At 38.1% G+C, this 25,089-nt stretch overlaps 6 protein-coding genes across 9 annotated transcripts; 2 read left to right on the top strand and 4 right to left on the bottom strand.

The window, feature by feature from the left end:
* Positions 1-416: 416 nt before the first annotated feature.
* On the bottom strand, positions 417-6,128 carry LOC111328217 (uncharacterized). Its single transcript, XM_022932608.2, has 4 exons — positions 5,967-6,128; positions 5,587-5,703; positions 4,129-4,200; positions 417-3,626 (listed from the first exon to the last, which is right to left on the bottom strand). The coding sequence occupies exons 1-4, from the start codon at positions 6,099-6,101 to the stop codon at positions 3,501-3,503; spliced, it is 450 nt and encodes a 149-aa protein (XP_022788343.1). The 5' UTR covers positions 6,102-6,128; the 3' UTR covers positions 417-3,500.
* LOC111328248 (protein CFDP2) lies at positions 2,138-2,641 on the bottom strand. Its single transcript, XM_022932643.2, has one exon. The coding sequence runs from the start codon at positions 2,639-2,641 to the stop codon at positions 2,138-2,140; it is 504 nt and encodes a 167-aa protein (XP_022788378.2).
* LOC111328249 (protein CFDP2-like) lies at positions 2,638-3,108 on the bottom strand. Its single transcript, XM_022932644.2, has one exon. It carries the CDS (start codon positions 3,106-3,108, stop codon positions 2,638-2,640), a length of 471 nt encoding a protein of 156 aa, XP_022788379.2.
* Positions 6,129-6,321: 193 nt separating the features above from the next.
* Positions 6,322-12,036, top strand: LOC111328273 (uncharacterized). 2 transcript variants are annotated; one of them, XM_022932668.2, is made up of 3 exons: positions 6,322-6,992; positions 7,441-7,620; positions 11,014-12,036. In XM_022932668.2, the coding sequence occupies exons 1-3, from the start codon at positions 6,633-6,635 to the stop codon at positions 11,050-11,052; spliced, it is 579 nt and encodes a 192-aa protein (XP_022788403.1). In that variant the 5' UTR covers positions 6,322-6,632; the 3' UTR covers positions 11,053-12,036. The 2 variants fall into 2 exon arrangements, with proteins under 2 accessions (XP_022788403.1, XP_022788402.1); XM_022932667.2 differs by lacking the exon at positions 11,014-12,036 and having other exon boundaries at positions 6,325-6,992; positions 7,441-8,022.
* A 1,054-nt stretch (positions 12,037-13,090) lies between these two features.
* Positions 13,091-17,356, bottom strand: LOC111328234 (tetratricopeptide repeat protein 36 homolog). Of its 3 annotated transcripts, none has more exons than XM_022932628.2 (3): positions 17,038-17,356; positions 15,291-15,583; positions 13,091-14,629 (listed from the first exon to the last, which is right to left on the bottom strand). In XM_022932628.2, exons 1-2 carry the CDS (start codon positions 17,312-17,314, stop codon positions 15,315-15,317), a joined length of 546 nt encoding a protein of 181 aa, XP_022788363.2. In that variant the 5' UTR covers positions 17,315-17,356; the 3' UTR covers positions 13,091-14,629; positions 15,291-15,314. The 3 variants fall into 3 exon arrangements, with proteins under 3 accessions (XP_022788363.2, XP_022788365.2, XP_022788362.2); XM_022932630.2 differs by having other exon boundaries at positions 15,310-15,583; XM_022932627.2 differs by having other exon boundaries at positions 13,091-15,583.
* Positions 17,357-17,421: 65 nt separating this feature from the next.
* Positions 17,422-24,732, top strand: LOC111328235 (type-1 angiotensin II receptor-associated protein-like). Its single transcript, XM_022932631.2, has 8 exons — positions 17,422-17,728; positions 17,873-17,907; positions 18,540-18,651; positions 19,677-19,752; positions 20,830-20,854; positions 21,518-21,545; positions 21,967-22,036; positions 23,230-24,732. The coding sequence occupies exons 1-8, from the start codon at positions 17,684-17,686 to the stop codon at positions 23,289-23,291; spliced, it is 453 nt and encodes a 150-aa protein (XP_022788366.2). The 5' UTR covers positions 17,422-17,683; the 3' UTR covers positions 23,292-24,732.
* The last annotated feature ends 357 nt before the right edge of the window (positions 24,733-25,089 follow it).

Here is a 25,089-nt window from a genome sequence, read left to right as displayed (position 1 = left end):
GCATGGTATACCTTACAATGGCCTTCTATTTGACAACCCAAACAGATACTACTTGAATGGCGTGATATGTTGGCTGAGGGAATATATGCCTCACCAATACAAAAATTATTGTATGGGAGACGGACACGCATTGTCGCTAAGACCCTGTTAGAGTCGCTTGTAATTATTAGTGTGTCAGATAAGATTAAGAGGAGAAAGCAAAGGCAGAAGCACTGCTTTGACCGGCACACTCAGGAAATTCCAAAAGTGAACACCCACCAGACACTGCCTTTAGCTGACAGAGTCTGGTCAGAAGAATAACCCAAACCTAACTGAGTCTTCGCTACCTACGGTTACACCCACAACAGACCAGTAGTAAGCCTAGTAATCCCATGCGCGAATGCCGTCTGCCTTTGTAATCACAAGATTCCGAGTACTGATTTTTGAAACAGACTTTGCTTTTAATCTATATGCACTGTAGCAGTTTGCTTTATAAAAGGATTTACTTCAAAAACCGGACAACTACAACGGAACTATTTTACAAACTGCTCTCTTGAATTACTTTCAGTTATCACTGAAATCGAATATATGAAATCATTTATGTGCATTGCGGTTTCATGAAATGTATGAAAGCGATCCTCGCAGCAATCAACCCTACATATGTAGTCGAGAAAATAAGGCCTGACAAAAAGATTAAGGCCCGTACAGAATTTGAACCAATGATAGGAATCAACAAAATTACCAGCTCCCAGTTGGCTTGTCAAATTAGTTGGTAGTCATACACAAAGTAACATCGCACTGTTCCCGCCTTGGCAGTTAAGCGAGAGATAAAGACCAGCTGTGGCAACGGTATAATTAAAAGGAGTGACGAACCTTTCTCTCTATGGTTTCTCCTGTATGTTATGGATAGTATAAAATTCTATATACCTAGGGTATATGAAACATCTACTAAAAAAAGTCAAATGTCCATTTTACATTTCTCACTCGGAAAAGGGACTGTCATAATAAAAATGTGCAAGCAATTTTATAAAAAGTGTTGCACCCTATGTCTCCTTTATTCCCCTTTGTTCCTAAGGGGACATAGGTCCTCAACTAGAGCGCGCCACCTAACCCTATTTTGTGCAGTACCCTTTGCCTCATTCCACGTGGGATATTTCCTCTCTAACTCTGCAACTCTCGTAAGTCGCCAGGTGTTCCGGGGTCTCAATCTCTTTCGTTTCCCCTGCAGGTTCTATTCCAGTGCCTCTTGACTACATGTCCATCTGATGTCAACGTGTGGCCGATCAAGCCCCAAGCTCTTTGTCTTATCTCTTGCTCTATTGGACGCTGCCATGTTTGTCTCTAGAGCTCCTTATTGCTGATTTTTCGAGGCCACCAAATCCCAAGGATGTTCCTCAAGCTCTTATTGATGAACACTTGCAACTTCTGCTCCAAACTCTTGGTCAGCCTCCAAGTTTCAGAACCATACAAGAGCATCGCTTTCCCATTTGACCCAAAAACTCTCAGCTTGATCATCGTTGTTAGTGCTGTGGATCGCCATATTGGTCTCAGCATCGCAAGTGCCTGTCTCGCCTTTCTAATTCGTGCCTCGTGTCCTCGTCAGTGTCTCCCGTCTTACTTACAATGCTCCCGAGGTATGTAAACTCACCCACTTCCTCAATCTGCCCCCTGCAATCGACACACCATCGCCACGTTTGGTACCAATACGCATTAACTTTGTCCTGATGGCATTGATCTTCAGGCCTACCTTCGCACCTTGTATCTCTAAGGCTCGTGTCTTCTGCCTCATATCCTGTATTCTGTGCGACAGTAAGGTCAGATCATCGGCAAAGTCAAGGTCATCTGTGCATGTGATAAAGGTCCACTGAATACCTCTCATCCTGTCGAAGGCTTTCCTCGTCACCAAATCCAGGCCGACTAGAAACAGCAGGGGAGATATCAGGCAGCCTTTTCTCACCCCGTCCTCGTATTCAGTGATTGGATCCTCTGTCCATTGTGTACCACCTGTGCGGAAAAACCTTCATAGAGAGCTCTGATGATGGTGACCACCTTGGCAGGCATTCCGTTGTGCCGCAACAACCTCCACAAAACCTCTCTGCTGATACTATTGAAGGCCTTTTCGAAATCCATAATTTTGATATACAAGGAGGACTGCCACTTAACCTTGTTCGATCAGCCTCCATTCGTCATCCACTAGCATCTCCTCCTTCCCCATCAACTGCTGTAGACCCTCAGATCTGTTGTGCAGCGCTAGCTTAAATGCGTTCCCAACCTCCAAGTCTTTCAGCTTGCTGACCTCAAAACGCACCCGGCCACTTTCCGCTTTCCTCACTTTGGAAATCTTTAGCCTGACTTTTGCCATCAACAAATGGTGGTCTGACCCAACGTCTTCCCCACGCAGCACGTGAACGTCCTGCAGTGAACTCCTCCATCTCCTGCTAAATGCCAGCTGGTCGATCTGATTCACAATAACACCATCAGGAGATCTCCATGTCCGCTTGTGACAATCCTTATGGGGGAACAGCGTTCCACCGATTACCAGCTCGTTTGCCTGACAGAAGTTCGCCCACCTCTCACCATTTTCATTCATCACGGCTCTTGCCCCATGGTTACCCATCACCTCTTCTCTGCCTGTGTTGTCCATCCCCACCTTAGCATTCATATCTCCCCTGACAATCTTTCCATCTCTACACGGCACCTCCTCCAAAACCATCCGTAAATATCGTCCTTCGCCTCCTCTTTTGCCTCATTTGTTGGGGAATAACATTGCAAGATGGTGACCTGTCGCCACCTCGAGTTGAACCTGGCTCTGATTATCCTCTCAGGTACCGGTTCCCTTTCCAGCAGGCATTGTGCAGCTTCTTTAGACAGAATAAAGCCAACTCCTCTCTCATGATTTTCACCTTCATCCATTCCTGAGTACAGCACAGTTTCTCCTCCAGCTATCCTCAACCTCCCACAAGTGTTCCATCTCATTCCACTCACTCCCAGAATACTAATACCATATCTCTGCATCTCTTTGAGCATCTGAGCACACTTACCGGCCTCTAAAAGTGTCCTTCTATTCCATTTCCCGATCTTCACACACGCTCGTGGCGACAGCAATTTCATCAACGATTTATGCGTCATTCTTTGCTTCGTACGTTGCTCCAACTGGGTGTTAGCATCTTGTACCCCTGCTTCCCGATAGGGCGCAGTGATAATTCTAGTTTCGGTTTCTGTAATGTTTCTTTTTCCGGGAGCGGATTATTGGCCCGCCGCCCAAACCCAACCTAGAGGACCAGGGGCTCTTCTTCGTCTGGTCTCTACCCTTCGACCAATCCGGTATGGTTCGACCTGCCAGGGATCACAGTCCCCGCCGGCACAGCTCTCTAGGTCCTTGAGACACAAAAGCTCCACCACCACGACAAGGTGTCAGCCCAAGGGTTAAAAATTATTGTTTTTTTATACTAATCATAAGTTTAACGTTTGGTGCAGGAGTGAATACAAATTTATAAATAACAGGCAGTTTATGTAGGTGATTAAGTACTCCTGGCGGGGGCCTTCTTGACATGTGCATCCAAGGCCTCTTTAAACAGCCCGTATCCTTCCGATTTCTTGAGTTCTTTCAGAATGATTCTTTCCTTCACTTTACTTGACTGTGATTTCTAATGAGCGTAACAAAAAATAAAGACTAGTACTTTTTTTAAGAACGTTAATGAACAGAAGTTACTTTGTCTCTTGTTAAAATTTTTACCACTGATGACTGCACAGAAATGTTTTAGTGAGTTATGATCAGATGGATTGAGATGGCAAATATAAGAGTGATTGAAAAGCCAACCCAATTAATTTAAGGACACCTTGAGGCTCTTCTGCGAACGGAGGAATCCCCTTTCTAAAAATCTCCCTACATGACAGCTCGCATCCGCAATTCATAGAAAATGAAATAGAGGATGACTAATGAAGAATAATGAAATATACAAGGGCCTAAAATATGACTCATTGATGAGAATGGCTCGAAATTTCTGAAACGACACCTTCATGGCACCTAGCTTGACTCACAGGATAATGTGTGTAGCTTGTACCGGTTGGTTCATATATGCACAGCGGTGAAAATGAAGATATATCATCTCGTCTGGAACATGTGATGTATTTCAGCTTTAAACCCACCTTAGAAGACGAATTCGCAGTACATTCGATTTTTCTCTCGCTCCGTTTCCCGTACATTTTCTCCAGTTCTACCTAGAATCGTAGAAGTGATGAACAAAAGTTAATTATTTGACATCCATAAATTTTAAAGCGAGCATGCTTCCGAGATCGAGATCTTCCAACAGTCCAACATTGAAAGAGTGGGTGCACGCAAACTTACGCTATCTTGGTGGAAAAAACACAACTGCTTAGGGCTTTTAGGACGAGTTTTTGCAAATATGGCGTACAAGACACCGATAAACAAGCAGTTATTTAGTGTTTCAAATTAGAAATATGTTTCATTACGACCTTTTATATCGAAGAAGAGGAGAGTAGATGTGTCCTTAAGCAATTTTATGAGACATGAAATTTAGTAAAAGCATAACACCTTTAAGATTGTACGCCTCTAATTTTACAAATAGCTGAAATTTGATAGCGAAAAGATTTTTGTGACGGCAAGGCCATTTTAAAAATCAACCACTTTCAAAGTTGTTAAAATAGGGGTTCCGTACAACTTGCGCCTGGAGCCCATGTTAGAAAAAAAAATTTCCTGGGGTGAAGTCACGGCTCATTTAATATATCAAATCGGGAAAAGTTTTCATTCGAACCTATGGTAAGACCTTGCGTGGTCTAGTTTAATGAATTCTCAGGGTCTACCAAATATAGCAATAATCAAAACAATTGCACATCTGGTGAATCAACAGTATTTCCAGAATTACTTTTTACGACAAAAGGTGTAACGAAGGTGCGACAAACTCTCTTTTAAAGAAAGTTAGTTAGAAAGGAGCTTAGAGATCCCAGCCCGCCAAGATGCTTCAGATAAAATTAAGGGAGATGTGACGTATCGTGTAGCAGTTTTAAGGGACGTAAAATTTTAACAAAAGCATGCAAACTTTAAGATTTTATGCTTCTGAGTTCATAGATTTTTTTCGACGGCTTAATCAGTTGATTAAATATGCATAAACGCGAACAGTCATCTCAACTTGCAACTCATAGCAGGCTCTCTGTTGCCGGTAAAATAATTTAAAATATTGACAACCAAGATCACTGATATATTTCGGAACAGTCTGAATCGGAATATCTATTTAAAAAGCCACTCCTAGCAGGCAAGCTTTTCTCCTGTCATATTTTTTTTCATAAACTTTTCAATATGCATCGCATGAATAAAATTCTGAACTTTTTGATCGTGAAAATTATGTTCGGTTTAGCCTACCTTCATTTCAGTCGACCTTTAATGAACGTGACGTGTTTCCAAAATAATAATTACAAAAGTGAATTCTTTCTCTTATTTTTGTTATAATTAAGAGGGGATCTTAAAGCTTTTGTCTTTTCTTCCCAGGGAAACAAGGCAACAAGTAAAATATTAATACATACAAAACTCTGATATGAATGTGTTAGCTCTACCAATTTTTAAAACCTATACTTATTCTTAAATTTTACCTGAGTAGGGAATCGAGATTGAAGCAGTGAACGGGAAGGATATTGTTGCATGTTACAAGCCTTATCAATTTCTCCTTCGCCTTCGTCTTTTTCCTTTTCCAGGAGTCTTTTCTTCTTCTGCAATTTCGTAAAATGTATATGAGTAGTTAAAGCTAAGAGACAACAGAATGAGATAAATTGCACTTGGAAAACAAGCTGAACTTGTAGACTCAGTCTCATAACGACTAAAAAAGTTCACATATAGTACAATTGCATGTTCTCTGTTCAAAAGATTTCATGTTGACAACATTTGATAAGAGAAACATTTAGGTCACTTCATTTCTCTCATGAAATTTCAACGTTATTCTAAAAATTAGAATAGAAAAAAAAACCTAGCCTACCAATGGTTGTCCCTTGAAGACATCGTTGGCGGCATCATTATGAACAGACTGGAAAATTTTGACTGACTTGACCCTGTCTTGTTTGGGACCGTCATTTAGAATAGCTGGAAAGGGATCATTGCATTGCACGTCCATGACAGCGCCTCTGTTTTAAAAGTTTCGAAAACAAGTTTTGAAAGGGTTTTCCAGAATGTTTCCAGTCGTTCCCTATGACATTAAACAGTATGAAATATTCATTGCTCTTAGCACCGCGTTAGCCAATCATTTGGCAGGGCAAAATTTTAGATAGTTTCGAATTGCTTTGATGGTTCAATGGGAGTATCGTTTTAACAATCATATTGATAACATTTATGTGATGATTTCTTTGTGGTGGTTGATGAGATGATGCGACGATCATAGCAGAAGGTGAAAAATTCAAAGACAGGGATTTTTCTGGGGCCTACGACGTCCTCTTGTTGCCTCTTGTTTCTGATGCTAATCAATGCTCGACTTTATTGTGTCCAACTTTATAGACATATCTAAAGTTAGGGGTTCTTCATAGATGAAATGTGGAAATCTCTTAATGTGTCAGGAACAGATGGGGGTAAACACCTGTCATTTTAAAGCGTCTTTCACCTTTGAAGATTAAAGTTTTAGGACAACTTAACCACTGTCGATCCCTCCAGCATGGAGATTGAGTACTTCAGAAATATTACCGACCGAATGAAAATCTTGAAAAACTCGATAGAGAGGGATGTCAATGAACTGGTTGAAGCGGTTCTTAAACCGCTGGCTATTTTCTACGGCTTAAACGGTAACAGAGATCCCCCATTGCCTCAGGAACTAGAGAGGAAAATAAGAGGATTTTTCACAGACGTCTACTGGACTTTGAGACTCCACTTGTTCTTGCACCTTGAAAATCCTCTCGACATTAGCAGAATCCTTGAAGTGGGCGAATGGGGCGGCCTGAGTACCAATGACATGAGGGATATGGGTGACCAACACTTTAACCATTTTACAGACCCTGGAAGCAACCTCTTGGAACTGGTGAGTGGATTGAGATTTCACATGCTTTGCTTTTACTAACTATCTCATCTCGCTAATCACTGCTGAGGGCCATGGAAGGAGCTAGATTACAAACTGAAAAGAGATCAATTTGATTTCAGTAGAGCTTTTTTTTTGTCCTTGTCAGAACTATTTAAGTACTCTGAAACGGTATCTAGCTTGGAAAGGGTACTGCTTTCTGGCTGGCGCGCGTTCGATCTTCCAAATTAACGGGGCATTTTAGTAAAAGAGCCTTCCAAAACCAATGAAGGAATTTCAGACTAAGCATTTTAGATTTATTATGGCCCGTTTGGCGAGAGCGAGGTTTGTTCTGGCTCGGTCAAATCAAAAGGGTGAAGGAGCGACCATGTAATGTCTTGAGACCATTTAGTTTACATCCTGATGTTGAGTTTTTAATTCTACGAATTTTTGCATATTTTCTATATTTCAGCTCAGTTACCACCTGGAAAGTACCACCCAAAGAGGGAGCAAAAAGCATGCCACAGATGTATTAGCATTAGCAAAATTATTCCTAGGCCATCTTCAAGCCGAAAACATCTTCCTACCAGACGTTTTGGTCATGGTTGAACACGTGCCTACGGAGAAGTTTTTCGTAGGTGCATCAATAGCAGTAAGTGACTTTGTAAGGCCTATCAGTTTGTACAATCGAATCACTAATCTTAAAGGAAGCCTCGTAGCTGCAGTAATGCAGTTCCCTTATTCATGTCCTCCCTCTAAGCTAGATCTACGTAATTGGAGATTTTCATATGCCCGTAAAAGTCAAACCAGCGCGACAAGATATGATTCTTTGACTAGTGAGCTACCTTGCCAAAATTGTAGAACGTTGTTGACAAATGAGTTTTAGGGAAAGGGAGGGCCCACAGTTCTTGGTGCATGTGCAGAGTATTGTGCTGTAAATGAGCTTCTACCAGAGGAACAAATTTTTAGGCAGAGTCAGTATTTTCTCTCTAATGCACAACTAGAGAGAAACTATAAGCGATGCGATACTCTTCTCAAAAGCTTTAGAGATATGTCGGAAATGTGCATAACTGCCTTGGAAACTGGAGACAGGGATGAAATGGAGAGAGTGTACTGGAATGTGATAAACTTTATTCACATTTTTGGCCTAAGGCCAGAGTGTAATCGTTACTTCTGATTTTCTTTCGGTTTTCCTGGTTGTCAGGAATTAGCAGGGATGTAGGACCCGTCAAAAAAAATTCAACCTCTACTTTCCAGTAATTTGGGGAATCTATGGTAGACTAGAAGCCAAGTTAACTAGGTAAATGCTAAAAACGAAAAAGAGCATTAAATTTCTCAAAACGTTCTCACCTAAGACAGTCGCTTTTTAGAATCGTTTAGAATTACTTTGGTTTAACAATATCTCACAATCAAAGACATTCCTTAAAACTCAGGATTTAGCTTTGTCTTTCGTTTAAATGACAAGACTTTCTCGTTTGTAACTATAAAGATGTGAGTAGGATGAAATAGAAGCATACAGGCCCTCATGTTAGTCTCCTCTGGAACTGCATTCTGAGGCGTCATGCAGCACTTCCCCAAAAAGAAAGAGGGGATGTTGCGTGACATCTGAAAGCACGATGGTGGAGGGAACTACCTCTTGCAAGCAACGAAACACACGCAGAGAGGAGGGGGATGAACCAGTGAGCAGTATGACTCACCCATCCTACTATGCTTAAGGGCTCCTTCTGACACAAGTCCAGTTAGAAACTCTTAAAGTTCGTGCATTTGCTTCTAAATTATAATAATAAGATGTACTTGTCAATTAAAAAATAAACTGAGTCAGAATAATCCATATATGCTATTACAATTGTTAATCAGCTTAGACTGAATCTCGTTATAATAATGTATTCAAATCAGTGGCAAATCAATAAAAACGCAATACAAAAGATTCTTACATAACTTGTTTGAGTAACATGGTATTCAATGAGATATTTAGGGTAAGGCCACACTTTCTTGACCACAATAACCTTTGTCATTTAGAACAATTGAAAACGGATTATTACCTTGCACGTCTATGACAGACGCGCTGTTTTAAAAGTTTCGGAAACAAGTTTTAAAAGAGTTTGCCAAAGTGGTTGTACTAGTTCCCTGGGTACTGATGATACATCATGAAATATTAATTGCTCGTAGCACTGACTAAGTTAACCAATTACTTGGCAGGGCGAAAAAAATAACGTAGCTTTGCTTTGCTTTGGTGGTTCATTGGGGGGATCGTTTTCATGACCGCATGAGAAACATTTATATGATTAGTTTTCTGAGATTGATGATGAGATGAGGCGTCGATCATAACTTAGAGTAAAAACATGAATAAATAAAAGGGATCTTTCAGAGGCCCACGAGTTTCTCATATAGATCAATTGCACCAATTTATTGTGTCTTGCTTCAGAGGCATTCCTAAAGATGTCAGGTTTTGATTTATGAAAGACTGAATGGTTCATGGCTCTTTTTGATTGCTACTCTGGTTATTTAGAGGTGCAAAATATGAGCAGCACTACAAGTACTCGCGTAATTACAGTTTTAGGTCATAGTTTTGCATGCATAGTATACCTTACAATGGGCTTCTATTTGATAGCCCATACAGAAACTACTTGAATAGTGTGACATGTTGGCTGAAAGAATAAATGCCTCACTAGCAAAATTATTGTATGGGAGACGAACACGCACAGGCGCTAAGACCCTGTTAGAGTCGCGTGTGATTAGTATGGTGCCAGATAAGATTAAGAAGAAAAAGAAAAGGCAGAAGCACTGTTTTAACCGGCACGCTCAGGAAATTCCAAAAGTGAATACTCACCAGCCCCAATGACAGGACAGAAAACGCGTGCACTGTAAGTACCTCCAGTTGTCCCATACAAAACCTAAGAAAACTTTTTTAAGGCATTTTATGGGACAACGGGAGGTACTTACAGTGCACGCATTTTCCGTCCTGTCATACACTGCCTTGAGCCGCCAGGGCCTGATGAGACGAATAACCCAAACCTAACCGAGTCTCTTCTACTGACGGTCACACCCTCAGCAGACCAGTAGTGAGCTTAGTAATTCCATGCGCGAACGTCGTCCGCCTTTGTAATCACAAGATTCTGAATACTGACTTTTGAAACAGACTTTGTTTTTTATTCATATGCACTGTAGCAGTTCGCTTTACAGAAGGGTTTACTTCAAAAACCGGACAACTACAACGGAACTATTTGACAAAATCGCTTTCTTGAATTACTTTCAGTTATCAATGAATTTGAATATATGAAATCATGTATGTGTATTGGGGTTTCATGAAATGTATGCCGAAAGCGATCCTCGCAGTAATGAACCCTACTTATGTAGTAGAGAAAATAAGGCCTGAAAAAAATTCAGGCCCGTACGGAACTTGAACCTATGATGTAAATACGAATCAACAAAATGACCAGCTCCCAGTTAGCTTGTTAGTTTAGTTGGTAGTCATAAACAAAGCATCCTTGCATTGTTTCCGCCTTGGCAGTTAAGCAAAAGACCAGCTTTGTGGCAACAGTATAATTAAAGGAAGTGACGAACTTGCCTCTCTATGGTTTCTCCTGTATGTTACGGATAGCATAAAATTCTATAAATCCAGTGGTATATAAAACATATACCAAAAAAGTCAAATGTCCATTTTACATTTCTCACTCGGAAAAAGGATTGTAACGATAAAAATGTGCAAGCAATTTTGTAAGTGTTGTACTCTATGTACCAAGGATTAAAAACTACTTTTTTTCTATACTAATCTTTAGTTTAACGTTTGGTACAGAAGTGAATAAAAATTTTTGAATAACAGGCAGTCTATATTAGATTATGTACTCCCAGCGGAGGTCTTCTTGACATGTGCATCCAAGGCTTCGTTGAACAGCCTGTAGCTTTCGAGTTTCTTAGGTTCTTCCCGAATGATTTTTTCCTTTACTTTACTTGACTGTGATTTCTAATGAGCGTAACGAAAAATAAAGAATATTACTTTTGTTAAGAACGCTAATAAAGAGAAGATACTTTTTCTCTTGTTAAGGTTTTTACCACTGATGACTGCACAGAAATGTTTTTGTGAGCCATGATCAGATGGATTGAGATGGCAAATATTGGAGTGAGAGATCCTAGCCCACCAAGGTGCTTCAGAAAAAACTAGGGGGAATGTGACGTATAGTGTAGCAGTTTTATGGGACATAAAATTTTAACAAAAGCCACGCAAATTTTAAGACTTTTATGCTTCTGAGTTCACAGATTATCGAAACGAGATGGCAAAAGATTTTTTCGACGGCTTAATCAATTAAATATGCATAAACCCGAACTGTTATCTCAACTTGCAACTCATAGCAGGCTATCTATTGCTGTTAAAATATTTTAAAATATTGACAACTACGATCATAGATATATTTCGGAACAGCCTGGATAAGAATGTCCATTTAAAAAGCCAGTCTTAGCTTGCAAGCTTTTCTTCTGTCACATAATTTTTTTCATAAACTTTACAATATGCATTTGCATAAATAAAATTCTGAACTTTGTGATTGTGATCGATTTAGCGTACCTTCGTTTCAATCGACAGGTGTACCTTTAATTTCCAAAATTAAAGTGAAGACTAATTATAATAGCAAAAGTGAATTGTGTCTCTTCTCTTTATTATAATCAAGAGGGGCTCTAAAAGCTTGTCTTTTCCGCCCAAGGAAACATGGCAACAAGTAAAATATTAATACACACGAAAATATATGAATGTGTTGGCTAGACCTCTTCCGATTTTTAAAACCTATATCTATATATGGAATCGAAATTGAAGCAGTGAACGGGAAGGATGTTGTTGTATGTCACAAGCCTTATCACTTCTATTGCATTGCACGTCCACGACCGCGCCTCTGTTTTAAAAGTTTCGAAAACAAGTTTTGAAAGGGTTTGCCAGAATGTTTCCAATCGTTCCCTATGACCATATACATTATGAAATATTCATTGCTCTTAACACTGCGTTAACCAATCAATTAGCGCGGAAAAAAACTTACATAACTTCGCATTGCTTTGATGGTTCAATAGGGGGTATCGTTTTAAAAATCATATTGAAAACATTTATTTCTTTTGTCAATGAATTTGAATAGATGAAAATCATATATGCGTACATTTCATGAAATGTATGAAAGCAATCCTCGCAGTAATGAACCCTACTTATGTAGTGGTAGATATAAGGCCTGAAAATAAATCGGGATTTGAATCCATGACCTCTGCGATACCGGTGCAGTGCTCTAACAACTGAGCTAACAAGCCAACTGGGAGCTAGTCATTATGTTGGTTCGTACCAAGCTGTCTCCGACCCAAAAACATCTTCCTAACAGAGGTTTTAACGATGGTTGAATATTCGAGGAAATTTTTCGTAGGTGCATCAATAGCAGTACGTGACTACTAGGCCCATCTGTTTGTAAAATCGAATCACCAATCTTAAATTGAGCCTTGTAACTGCAGTAATAACTTTCTGTCCTGAATAATCCAAATCAACACGATTGGAAATTTTCATACGCCTGTAAAAGTTAAAATGACGCAAGATGTAGTTTCTTGACTAGTGAGCTTCCTTGTCAAAATTGTAGAACGTTGTTAATAGATCAAACGGGAAGGGAAGGGTGCTGTAAACGAGCTTCCATCAATTGAACAAGTTTATAAGGAGAGTGCGTGGCCCAAAAATCTAAAAATGGAGGAAAACCGTATGCGTTCCATCGCTCTTGTTTGGAAGCAATAGAAATTTGTCGAAAGTTTGCATATCTACCTTGGAAACCGGAGACATAAAAGAAATAGAGAGGACGTACTGGTAAATAATAAACGTTATGCACATCTTTGGCCTAAGGCCACAGTGTTATTGTCACTTTCGATTTTTTTTTTCCGGTTTTCCTGGTTGTCAGGAATTAACAAAGGTATTAGACCCGTCAAAAAAAGTTTTGGCTCCTATTTTCCAGGAATATGGGGAATCTCTAATAAACTAGAAGCTAAGTTCCGTTCTTTAAACTTTGAATCATATTTGCTTGGTTAAAATGACACTGATTTAAGTTGATGTTTTGGAAGAAATCGTTACGTAAGGTGAAGTTATTTTGTATGTTATTACAGAACATTTACCATTACATTTAAAAACGTACGTTTATTGACTTTATTGTCTTCTGTAAACCTGGGATTACCATAAAGTTTTCCACTTTCGATCTACAGTAGCTTCACTTCGTTGTAATTACTTTTAAGTATTAAAATACACTGCTTGTGTGATTTCGCCTCCACCTACTTTGTGACTGTTGTAGCTGTATTTCCTGTGATTAATCCTTGGATGAAGGGTATTGAACTGCGTTACCTCCCAATCGCAAGATAATAAGTTTAATAAAATGATGATTGTTGGAGAAAAAAATTGGTGTTAAGTTTCGATGATGGATCTTTTACACTTACAGAAATGTTCCTCTATCTATTGGCTCAGTAAGTCAAAAGAAATATTCTTACTTTGCAATTTGTTCCAGAGGAAACGAACATAAAGCAATATCAATCTTTCTCGCTCTTTTGTAATCGTTGTTATCCACGTTAGACAAATAAATGCTCAAATAAAAAGGACAATAAATTTCTTAAAAAGTTCTCGGCTAAGACAGTTGCTGTTTAGAATTTCTTTGGTGTAACAATATCTCACAATCAAATGCACTCAATAAAACTCAGGATTTAGCTCTATCTCTCTCTATTAAAGACAAACTTTTCTCATTTCTGACGATAAATATGCAAGGGGCCGACCGTTTAACTCTTGAGGGGGGGTGGGTGATTTTGAAAAAAATTCATGCAAGCGCTTGTTGGAAGAAAAAAATTGCATGCAGCGTAAATGTAACAGAAAGAAAGAGCATTTAAAACGAAAAAAATTATCCTGCCCAGCAGATTGATAGAAAAAAAATTTCTTCATGACCAGAAATCACCCACCCCCTCCCCCTCAAAAGTTAAATGGTCAGCCCCTAAGTGGGATGAAAAAGAAGCATGCAGGCCCTCAGGTTAGTCGGCTCTGCAACCGTCTTCTGGGGTGTCAGGCTGCACTCCCCCAAAAAGAAAGAGGGGATGTTGCGTGACATCTGAAAGAATGATGGTGAAGGGGACTACCTCTTACAAGTAATGAAGCCCATGCAGAGAGGAGGGCGACGAGCCAGTGAGCAGTGTGGCTCACACCCATCACTGCCATTGCTGAGGGCTTCTTCTAACATGAGTCTAGTGAGAAACTCTTAAAATTAATGTATTTGCTTCTAAATTATCATAATAAGATGTACTTGTCAATTAAAATATTAACTGAGTCATAAGGGTCAATACCGTGTATAGGCTATTATAATTGTTAATCTGCTTGAACTGAATCTCATCATAATTACAAAAAACACAAATACAAAAGATTCTAAAAGAACTTGTTTGAATATTAAGATCATAGCATTGAATGAGACATTTAGGGTAATGCCACACTTTCATTAGCACAATAATGCTGACAATAACACTCTTAAATAACCCCTAGCAATTTTGCAAAGCTGTTGCTTTGGAAACCAACAGGTACCCCAAAAATCTAAAGACCCCCAAACTCACAATTCTATTTTCAGACTTTACATCCTAAATGCTAAACAGCTTGCCCACTTCTTAAAAGTTGTTCCACTCTTCACCATCTAAATGGAAAGAATGACAGTGATGATAATGATGATGCAAAGAACTTGAAATAATATTTGTGATGTTTAAAACTGTATATCTTAACTCAGTAAATAAGGGGTTGTTCTTAATGCCTTTTACTCAATTTCACCTATGTTAGAAAATACCTTCCAGATATAGGAATACTGAAATTTTGATCCACAGATTCATCCCATCAAGGTTTGACAAAATGTAACCTTCACTGATCCTATGTCCCAAAGTATGTTACTGGGAAGCTCTATATTGAAAGCACAGCTGCTTGTGTAATGACTGTCTCTACTCTCAAATTTGAGCAACCAAAGCATCTTTTCAGTAAGCTCCACTCTTGACCTAATGCTGAATGCATCCAATTCAGATTCTGATCACTGACCTTCAAAGCCAAACAAGGCCAATCCCCAAGTTCAAAAAAACATTGGAAAATGCAAGACAAGTACCTGAAAATGTTCACGTCAGGGTGTCATGTTGAATTTTCAAAAAAACTTGCAAAAAGAAAAAATGGAAGCCAGGCCCTTATACATCAAATGAGAAACCATCAAGTAACGGATTTCTGATTAAGGTATGTGTCTTTCCCTACATAACAGAAAAATAGACATCCATCCATACATCAATCCATGCCCAACAGTTCAAAATTCAGTGACTTACACGACAAAAATACAAATACCAAATTTATATTGGTTCTCCCCTGAGTTGGTTGATGGCATCAGCAAGCATTCTGTTACACATGGCAGCATATGGATTCATCTGTACTACCACGGACCTTGCAAATGCATTGCCAAGCTCTGCAGCCTTTGTAAAGTCCTTGAGAGCTTTGTCTTCATTACCATTTAGGCTATGAATTAATGCTCGCTGTGTGTGTGCCTGAGCAGCAGCAGCACCTCTGTCTTTGCCTAGTTGGATAGCTTTGTCTAAATCTTCCAGAGCACTGGGTATATCTCCTAAAGTCAAAAATCAATTGCAGAATTAGATTCAGTTTTGTTGCAGAAAACATCAAACCCCACCCAATACTCTCCATCTTCCACAGACAAGATCTCACATAAAATGTATCTCATGCAAGGGTATGGTTAATGGGGTCTTGAACTTATTTAAGGCCATTATTGATTGCGCTAACACAATTTTTGGCAAAATTTGGAACAGCAAGCATAAGTTTAACTCTTTATCATTTCCATCTAGCACATAATCAGCATATCTTAGGTTTCTTTGAAGAAAACAATTCTATGCAGAGTCGTGACTTGTTAGGTTGCTTACATTTATGCCTTCTAAGTTTCCTTCCAACTTCAGTCTACTTGCAATGTCTTGGGGTATGAAGGTTACCATAATGCTGAGTTGTTTGTTATCAAGAGGACTAAGCACACCAGAAGTAAAGATGCCTTAGTCCCCGTTCCTGCTTTCATAGTAACCAAATGGCATTGATGCTAACATGATGCTGGTATTAACCATACATCTTTAAATATTAAGTCAACCCTTTAATTCCAGTCTGGAATTAAGTACATTAATTAATTGTGTTGTAAAGGAGCAAGCATGTAACTCGATATAAAGAAGATATGATCATATTTTTTTGACAATAACTTTACATTTTCGACTGGTTTTGTGTTTCGTTTTTGAAAAGCACACTTTGAGAAAAAATAATGTAATTTTCAAAACTAGCAAAATTTTAAACATCATTTGGAAAAGATTCAAGCAATACTGGTAGCATAATATGCTTCTTTAACTTGATTAATCTATGAGGGCCCACCTTGCACCACCTGAACAACCTCCTCTGTCATATAAAATTATTATTTTTAAGTCTGCTCAATGACATAGAGCAGTAAAAATGTTACACTTCAGGTGTGAAAAACATCGAAATCCAAAAAAGGAGCTGTTCTGGTGTTAGATACTCCATTTGTTAGTCCTTCTCAGTGCACTAATACAAGCCTACTTACACACAAGTTGGAGCCGCCATATCTGCCAGTTCACATAAGGTAAATTGGAAAAAAGTTGAAAATTATAAAAAGCATCCTGTTTTCATCTTAGAGTAAAAGTAACTTCAGAAAGAGACTGCCTGAGCTTTCCATATAAGTGACCAGGACTTATTCCAGTTCCCATAGAAAGAATGCCAAAGTAGAACGGGAGGGTATCATCCATTTTCGAGCCTATTTTCGACTAAATCCCTAAATATCTTGATCTTGAATCCAAGTCCCAGTGAACCAAATCTCAATTTTCTAGTGAAAAATTTGCCAACTTAGTTTCTAAGAGCCTTTTTTCTATAGCACATTCACCTGTATGTCATACCTTGTTCTTCCCCCTACAGCAAACTTATCTTACCAATCTACATGATAGCAACTTTCAGAAATACAATAATTTCGATTAGATGATACTCAATAGACTTTGAACAAATAAAAACTTTAATTACCTTTTAACCTCCACAGCTGAGCTCTATTGTTGAAACACGAAGACCGTAGAGGGCAAATTTGGCAAGCTTGGTTAAAACACTCCAATGCCCCATCCAAGTCGCCTTGTTCCGCTTTCTCAACACCAGATGCCTCCAGTTGTTTAGCTGACATGACATCCTCAGTATTTTCTTCATTTATTTCGTTTTCATTTTGAAGCTTTGGAGCAACATCGCCCAAGGGTAACAGAGGATTAAAAATGCTTTCCAACACTGCTTGATCCTTCATACTAATCGCCATTTTGTTTGCAAACTCTGATCGAAAGCAATCTGGGTACAACTATTACCTCATTTCGTGTCTCGCGTTGTTGCTGCGTGTTTCTTCCGCGCATTCTCCCGCGAGGTAGCTCCGCGTGGTGATGATTTATGTTCGTGTCACTTATTCAAAATAAATTTATAGAAAATAGTGGCATTTTCAGACTGTTAGTTACAGTTAGTCATATTTCCTTCTTTTGCTTTCCAAATACTCTTATTTTCTCAAGTTGTCGTCGTCAACTTGAGACGGAAGGGGAGACTGGGGTCTAAAGCATCATTCTCGTGACTGGCCTTAAAAAATCTACTAGATTTCAGATTGAGCCGTTAATCTAGGGGAGATTTTGGAAGATTCGCCATGGAGGGAAGTATTAGAGTCAGCTTACCGCCTGTATCACTGAAGGTCAGTATATTTACTTTTGGCAGGTTCGTTTTCAAGCTTCCTTCCAGCTATGATAGGACACTATTGGTAGATCGACTAGTGGGACTGATTGTGCATATGTCAGTAGTTTTGAAATGATTGATGGATTTCTTTTAACGTTTCTAGATTGTGGTGTCAGTTCATTTTATTCTAACGATATGGTAAGTATCTAAAACCAGATGTTCTAAAGGCGTGTTAGAATGACATGAAGCTGAAATGAATTCTAGTTTACTATTGAAAATGAAATTAACTAGCTAGGAGAACTATACTTGGGGGGCAAAAGAGAACTGGACCAGCATTGTGATAAACTGAATAGGATAGACTCTTCATTATCTCCAGTGAATTAATTTTGCGTGGATTTTAAAGGTTGCAGAGGCAAAAAAGCTAGTGGTCATGATATAATCCTGTGGGGGCATGGGAGGGGAGTGGTCAAATAGCCAGAGTGGAGTGATTTGGAGCAGCTGTACTCAGAATTGATAAGCTTCCTTGTCAGCCATTCCTGACCTGCCTTCCTCATCATAAGGACTTAAGTTATACATATTGGGTGTCAAATACTAAACCGAGTATTTTGCATCATAAAGAACCGGCCACTGTAGAAGGTGGTATAGAGTTTAGAGATGAGGCCTTAATTAACATGTGATGCATGAATTGTGCAAAAAGGCAAGGCAAGGTGAGATTTGAGGTTTTTACCTGTTTGAAGTACATGACTCCAATGGACATATTCACAAGCATTGTTATGACCATCATCAGTGATCGAAAGCTGCTTATTTCTGTTTTTCCCCTCTCTTTGAAGGGGTGATCAATATGGATGGTTACCAGCCTCTTATATATTCTGTAACTTAGCTGTTCTGGCCCTAGGAGTCTGGGCAATAGCATCAGCAAGTAATGAAGATGCCTCCCAATTGGTTTGTATACATAACATCTATTTATTAATTTAACCTAAGTTACTGAATCCTGACTCAGACTTGCATGATTTAAACTTAAAAACATAGGGTTTAGAAACAGAAGAAGCATTAAAACCATGTTGATGTTATTATTTGGGGTGAATTTTCACATCCTTTATAAAGGGGGTAAATTTTTAAAGAAACTGTGATGCTGCGTCGGTGGGGAAGTACAGCAAGGTAATTTGGTTTTATCAACTAAGTTGATAATGTAATTAGCGACCATAAAGAAACTCTCTGCAGTGGCCAATTAACATTACCAACTCAGTTGATAAAGCCATATATTTTCTATGAACAGGTAGTTTAATAGGAAAGTACAACTTCTGGCTTAAGCATGGTTTCTGTGTAAAATAATATATTCCTCTTTAGACTATCTAAGCCTCTTTAAAATCATAGAGGCCTTTAGTAAAGAGTCACTCAGCTCAACAAAGAAGATTTAAAAAATTGTCAAAAAAAATATCAAAATGACACTTTAAAATCATAGAGTCCCACAGGAACACGCTGATCAATTTCGAAGCTTCAACATCACCTCCCTCAGGCAACCCTCCAGACATTTGAAGTTTTGAAGATTGGCTGGTTCAAATCTCTGCCCTCCCACCCCCTAAGCCAAAATTGCATTCAAATGCCCCACCCAATATTGAATGATTCTTTGTGTGATTAACAAATTCTGGAGTTGCTGTTGGGTTTTTCACTTGTAAACATCATTCTAGGATAAGAAAACTGTCTCTCTGAGCCATTCACTCACAGTAGCAGACTCTTTGCCTTTAAATTACTCCCTTAAACCCGTGTAAGACACTGGGAAGATGCTTCCAGTTCAAGTGCCTTAGTCCCTACCAGGGCAAGTTGGGTTGCCTGTGGGTTGCCTGAGGGGAAGTACGTTGAAGTTTCAAATTGATCAAACTATAACTCATTGAAGTGACTCAACAGAAGTATTGTTTCTTAACTTATCGCTAAACAAAAGATCAACAAAATTTTGTTATCTCTTGTAGTTTCTGTTGGGAATGCTTTTTACTATCATTCACGACATCATAATTATAGCCATCTGTTATACCTCTGATAACACGGGTAAGTTTAATGAGAATGTGTTTTGTTGTAACATTTTATGAAGCTCTTAAAAATCTTCCTTTTATTCATTGTGATCTTACATGTAGATATATCCATTGACAGTACTAAGGAAAGTATGTTATTTCTTTTCAGTTTCACCCCAATTAGTATTAAAACTCCAATATGAATTAATTTTCTCCCCACAATTCACATATACAACGCATGTTGCAGGATTGTCTCAAAAAAGCTATTTAGATTTTTATAGTTAAGAAATTGATTTTTAATCAGCACATTGCTTGTTGCAAATAGCTTACTACTGTACTAATCCAGCTGATGCAGTAGTTTAAAGGCTAATAGTTTCAAAAGAAACTGTTTGGGGCTGCATCGGTGGGAGTAACGAAATAATTTGGATATATCAACAAAGTTGAAATGGTAAATTGGCCACCGTAACGATTACAAAAGCTGACGTTTCAGGCGTTAGCCCTTCGTCGGAGCGAATAGAGGAATTGTGGGTTGTGTGTGCTTTTAAAGGCAGAAAATGGAGCTACGTTATGCAGTAGTTTTTTTAGCTGGTTTACCTTTGGTTTCTACATTTAAGCTCTCGGTACCAACAGTTACCACCATCTACATGTAGATTCAATCATATTCTATTGCTTATTGACCCTTAAATTATGTGAAGAACTTGAAGAAGACTCTGAGTTTTTTCCATGTGTTCAAACATTATTCAATGCAACTATGCAATCTTAGTCTCTGACTGTGTGCAGAGAGATCTAGAAGGCTAGTCAAACTAAAATGTTTGCACATCAGAAACAGTTTGTCTTGTGATCCAAGTGGTAACTGTGGAATGGCAATATCAGATGTTCTCACAATGGCCCCATTACCATGACCATCAGTTGAAAAAAAAAGAAAACATACATGTGCAATTTTACCATCTTATTTACTAACAAATTTATTGATTATTAGGAAGTACTTTGTCAAAGAATTTCCTGACTAAACTGTTGTTTTTAGCTCTTTTTATTGTTTGCATTATAGAGAACCCTCTTTTAGATGTAAATGTTTATTGGACTATATATATTGAATCTATTTTTCAACTTTCAGCTTCCCATTACAGGTTTTGTGTGGGGTATCCTTTATGATTTAAAGGCCAAGAATTTCAAAAAGGTTTTTTTTAGGAAACTTGAGTCAACAAATGGCTTGAATGAGGTGCAATGACCAGTACACAAGGCAAAGTCAAACAAAAACTACAAACTTAAGAAATTGATTTGGAAGTAATTTAATTAACATTGTATTACTTCACAACATGCAAAAACCTTGCATACCATCTCTCCCAGCTTTTCTTAAATCTAGAGTCTCTTTTAAACATTAAAATATCCCATATATCATGATTGAATTTGGATATTTTTTTTCTTTGAACAAGGAAAATCAAGTGAGTTTTCTCACTTTAAGAAGACACATGTAATGTAGTCAAAGTGATCCCAAGTGAAGTTTCATACTGACAGTGTACTTCAGTCTATTCCATTTGGCATCTTTGAACATCTTAGCAGCAATGAAAGTCAAATTCAGCATTGTTGTTATCAATAAATTTTTTACATGAATGGGGCCAGCTTTTATTTTTTAGAAATTATAATCTTGATAACACTATGTCTTGTACATTATTAATAATAAATATCTTCAAAAGAGAATGAATGTTTTCAGTATAGGAATACTGCAAGGTTGTATGTATGCAAGATTGTTTCCATACAATACTTACAATCACATCATTTCCTTGACATCTATCCCATTACAGAATGGCTATCTTAAGTTTGATTTTGAAGGTAAGTTGTTGACTTTAACTATGGTCCTTTACAAAAGGCCTAAGTTTAAAAAATGATTCTTCCATCTCCCAGTTCATGTGGAGGAGTGTTTCAGAAATTAAAGCCCTCTAGAAGAAGAAACAACTTTGGCTATATGATAATCTGTCAGAGCAGACCTCTGAAATAATTGGTACTATTTTAAAACAAAATTTTCTAACTCTTCTTCAAATATGTTCTGTAACTCAAATGAAAAGTGGCAAGAATAATTCATTAGCTCTCAGTTGAAACTTCAGGTATGCAAATTTGTTCCTGCAGAACATAAAATCTCCAATCTGAAAAAATTAAAACTTCCATGACATTTGCAAGCTACTGGGTAACATAATGTTTATTAATTTTGGACTGTTTGATTTGATTTTTTCATTGTCTTTCTTTTGTTCTATAGCCCCTATCATGCTTGCTTATTTTTCAAAATCACCGCAATAGGGGTGGAGGAGAAGGTTACAGCTGGGCAGGTACATGTTTCGTTCAACATTTTAAGTATTGTTAGTGTTAATCACCTTAAGTTTGAACTTTGCTATTTGTACATGTGCAGTCACCTTACTTATGTCTTTCAATCAGTATTTATTAATAATTAATGCGTGAGGTTTCCTGGAGCAAGTGGCTAACATCCTGCACTCTTGTTATAATTCTAAGTTTGAGCAGCTGTTGGGAGGTGTTATGATTTGAGAGTCAGGAGAGGGATATTTAACAATTATTCCTCGAGCGCGCGTTGGATATGAGATGATAGATAGCCAACGAAGTGCGTAGCGCCGATTTGGCTATAATCATCTCATATCCAACAAGCGCGAGTGGAATAATTGTTTTATTAAAAACGTTAAATTAAATTATTAAATTTTATTAAATTTTTAGCTCCCTTTTAATTTTAAGCTGACACATATGCTTACCATATTTGCAGATTATGGTATATTGGCTGATATACCATAATGGCTAAGCCAATAAAAATTCTTGAATTGCATTATCCAATGATCTAGTCTTTAATAAAGGCAGAATATTCCAGTGGAGGAGGGGGGATGCTTGTTATACTAGAATCTCATAGTTGCTGTTGAAGAAGAAGACGCTCCAGACACCAATGTAATATTTCTGTCTCTGTCATTAAGCCAGAGGGGAATTTTAGCATGTATCACAAAAATCAACTTCTAATGTGCTGAAAGTACTGTGATGCAAGAAGCTCCCTCCCTTCACAACTCCCCTGCCCCTCCACCCATGTTAAATTGTATGAGACCTCCAGTTGCAGAGAGATTGCAAACTGTTACTCAAGGTTTAACCCCACTTTTTAGAATCTATTGTTCAGGTAGAGACAACGAGGATGTTAAAAACTTAAGGCTGTGCTCTATGGAAAATTGAATGGAGCCTAATGCCCTAAAACTGTGAAATCCATGGTGCCCAGCATATGCTTAATTTGTATGAAAAAACTAAAATTCCTGAGTCACCCAAGAGCAAAAGTAAGGCGCCAAGTCCGCCAGGGTGCTGCTAGACCACAGCCTTGAAGACTTACACTCTGGGAGCTGCACACTGCATCATGACCTAGGCTATTAACCACTCATGTTTCATGCCTGCATGTGTACATCTGTTTTCACATTATTAGTGTAACAATAACTTTTATTTTATTTGATGAGTGACTAAGTGAATAAAATTTGCACTCCAGGTTCAAATTATGTGACCATAGAAGGCCAGTCAAGCTCACAGCCAGCTCCTGGACACCCTTGAGAGATTAAATATCAATATAATTGATGCTTTTAAATAACAAACATTAACTCTGACGTTATCAAAAATGTCAGTCAAGTAACTCATCTATTAAGTATCTTAAGTTTCCAAACTTTTCATGTAGTAAAACAACATGTTTTTTAAATGGTTCAAAGTTTTTATTTTCTCCTTTACTAATTTTCTAGAATTAATGTGTTAAATATAGTATTTGGAGCTCTCAAGTTAATTTGTTGCTAAAAGTTGAGATCTCGGATCTGACATCACTTTTCTGCTGTGGGTGGTAGGGTGGGGCATGCTCATGCCAGAAATTGAAGTAAACCCACCAACCCACCTAATGGTGGCTCTGCACAAGGATTTTCACTGTTGGAAAGTGTTCGGACCCATTACAAAGGAAATAAGTAGTAAGTTCTATCTAGAAACATAATTTAACTCTTTAACACCCTAACATTAATATTCATATTCTTAGCACTGTTCTTGATACACTTCCCAAGGCGCTGACAAGGAGAATTTGTCGAACAACCAAGGGCTTCTCTAGTTGGTGATCAGTTCTTTTATTCTTGTGACCTTAGTGCTTGATGCCAGGGTGATATTGTAAGGAGAAATTAGATGCTGGTCACTGTCAGGGGTGAAAGGGTTTAAGTTTAGCATCTCGAATCAACAATTTCATTGAGAAATAATAGTTTCAGCATAAGAGGGAAAGATTGAATTTGTTTTCATTTATTTCACAATTGACTTAGGAGACTAGAGAGCTCTGGGTTGTTGTTATGGAGATTGAGATATTTTTTAACTTCAGAACTTAATATGTTTTCAAAAAGCATGGTAATCAGCTTGATTATCTTTTATAAAGCAGTACTAAATAAATGTTAATTACAGTAAGTTATAGACCTCCACATGGAGCAGCATGTACCAATCTGATGCATGCATGATGTAGTACTTTTGTAAGCAAGTGCCATTCTTGATCATGTATAATGCAACAAACATGAAAAATTCCCAATTAATAATATTTTACAGTTTAAATTGGCTCTCAATAGCTGCTACTGTCAATGTTTCTTGACGGAAATTACTAAAATTAAGTATTGCTTGTCATTTTGTAATATGAACCATTTTTCTGAGTATGTGGGAGAAAATTTAGAGCACATCTGGGGAAAGAGTAGAAAAGGAGAATCAATTTTGGTATTATGAAGCATTTCATTTGGCATATACCATTTTCTCCGTTTTTTTCTCTTTTCAAGAAGTTTTAGAGATTAATATAATTAATTTACAAAATATTACCAATGTTACAATTCACTCCATGCATTGAATAATGCAGGCATTGAATTCAGTCAATTTTTGAAATAAATACACACTTGCCAGTCATCTCATATGAGCATGATTTCAATCCATATTGTTAGATTTTGACTACATGCTTCTATAATTATCTGAAATAAATAGAGCAGTTGAGTTATGTCTTGATATTTTACTTGTCATGATGTGAATGTTGCTTAAATGAGGAAAGCTGTTAGGGGTACAGAGTAGTCCTTGCAATGTCAAAGGGAACAGGGATGGTGCAGTGGCGAGAGCACTCACCTCCCACCACTATGGCCCAGGTTCAATTCCCAGACTGACCTGGCATCACTTGTGGTTGAGTTTACTGTTGGTTCTCGTCCTTGCTCCAAAGGTTTTTCTCCAGGTCCTCCAGTTTTCCTCCCTCCATAAAAACCAACATTCCAAATTCCAATTTGATCAGGAGTCAAATGTTATGAGCCACCAGCTCAGAAGATTTGGTGACTACTTCCTGCATTATCAACTTTTGATAAATTAT

This window comes from Stylophora pistillata, chromosome 8, assembly GCF_964205215.1.
Source record: "Stylophora pistillata chromosome 8, jaStyPist1.2, whole genome shotgun sequence".
NCBI classification, from domain to species: Eukaryota; Metazoa; Cnidaria; class Anthozoa; order Scleractinia; family Pocilloporidae; genus Stylophora; species Stylophora pistillata.
This window is presented reverse-complemented; position numbering and strand designations above follow the sequence as displayed.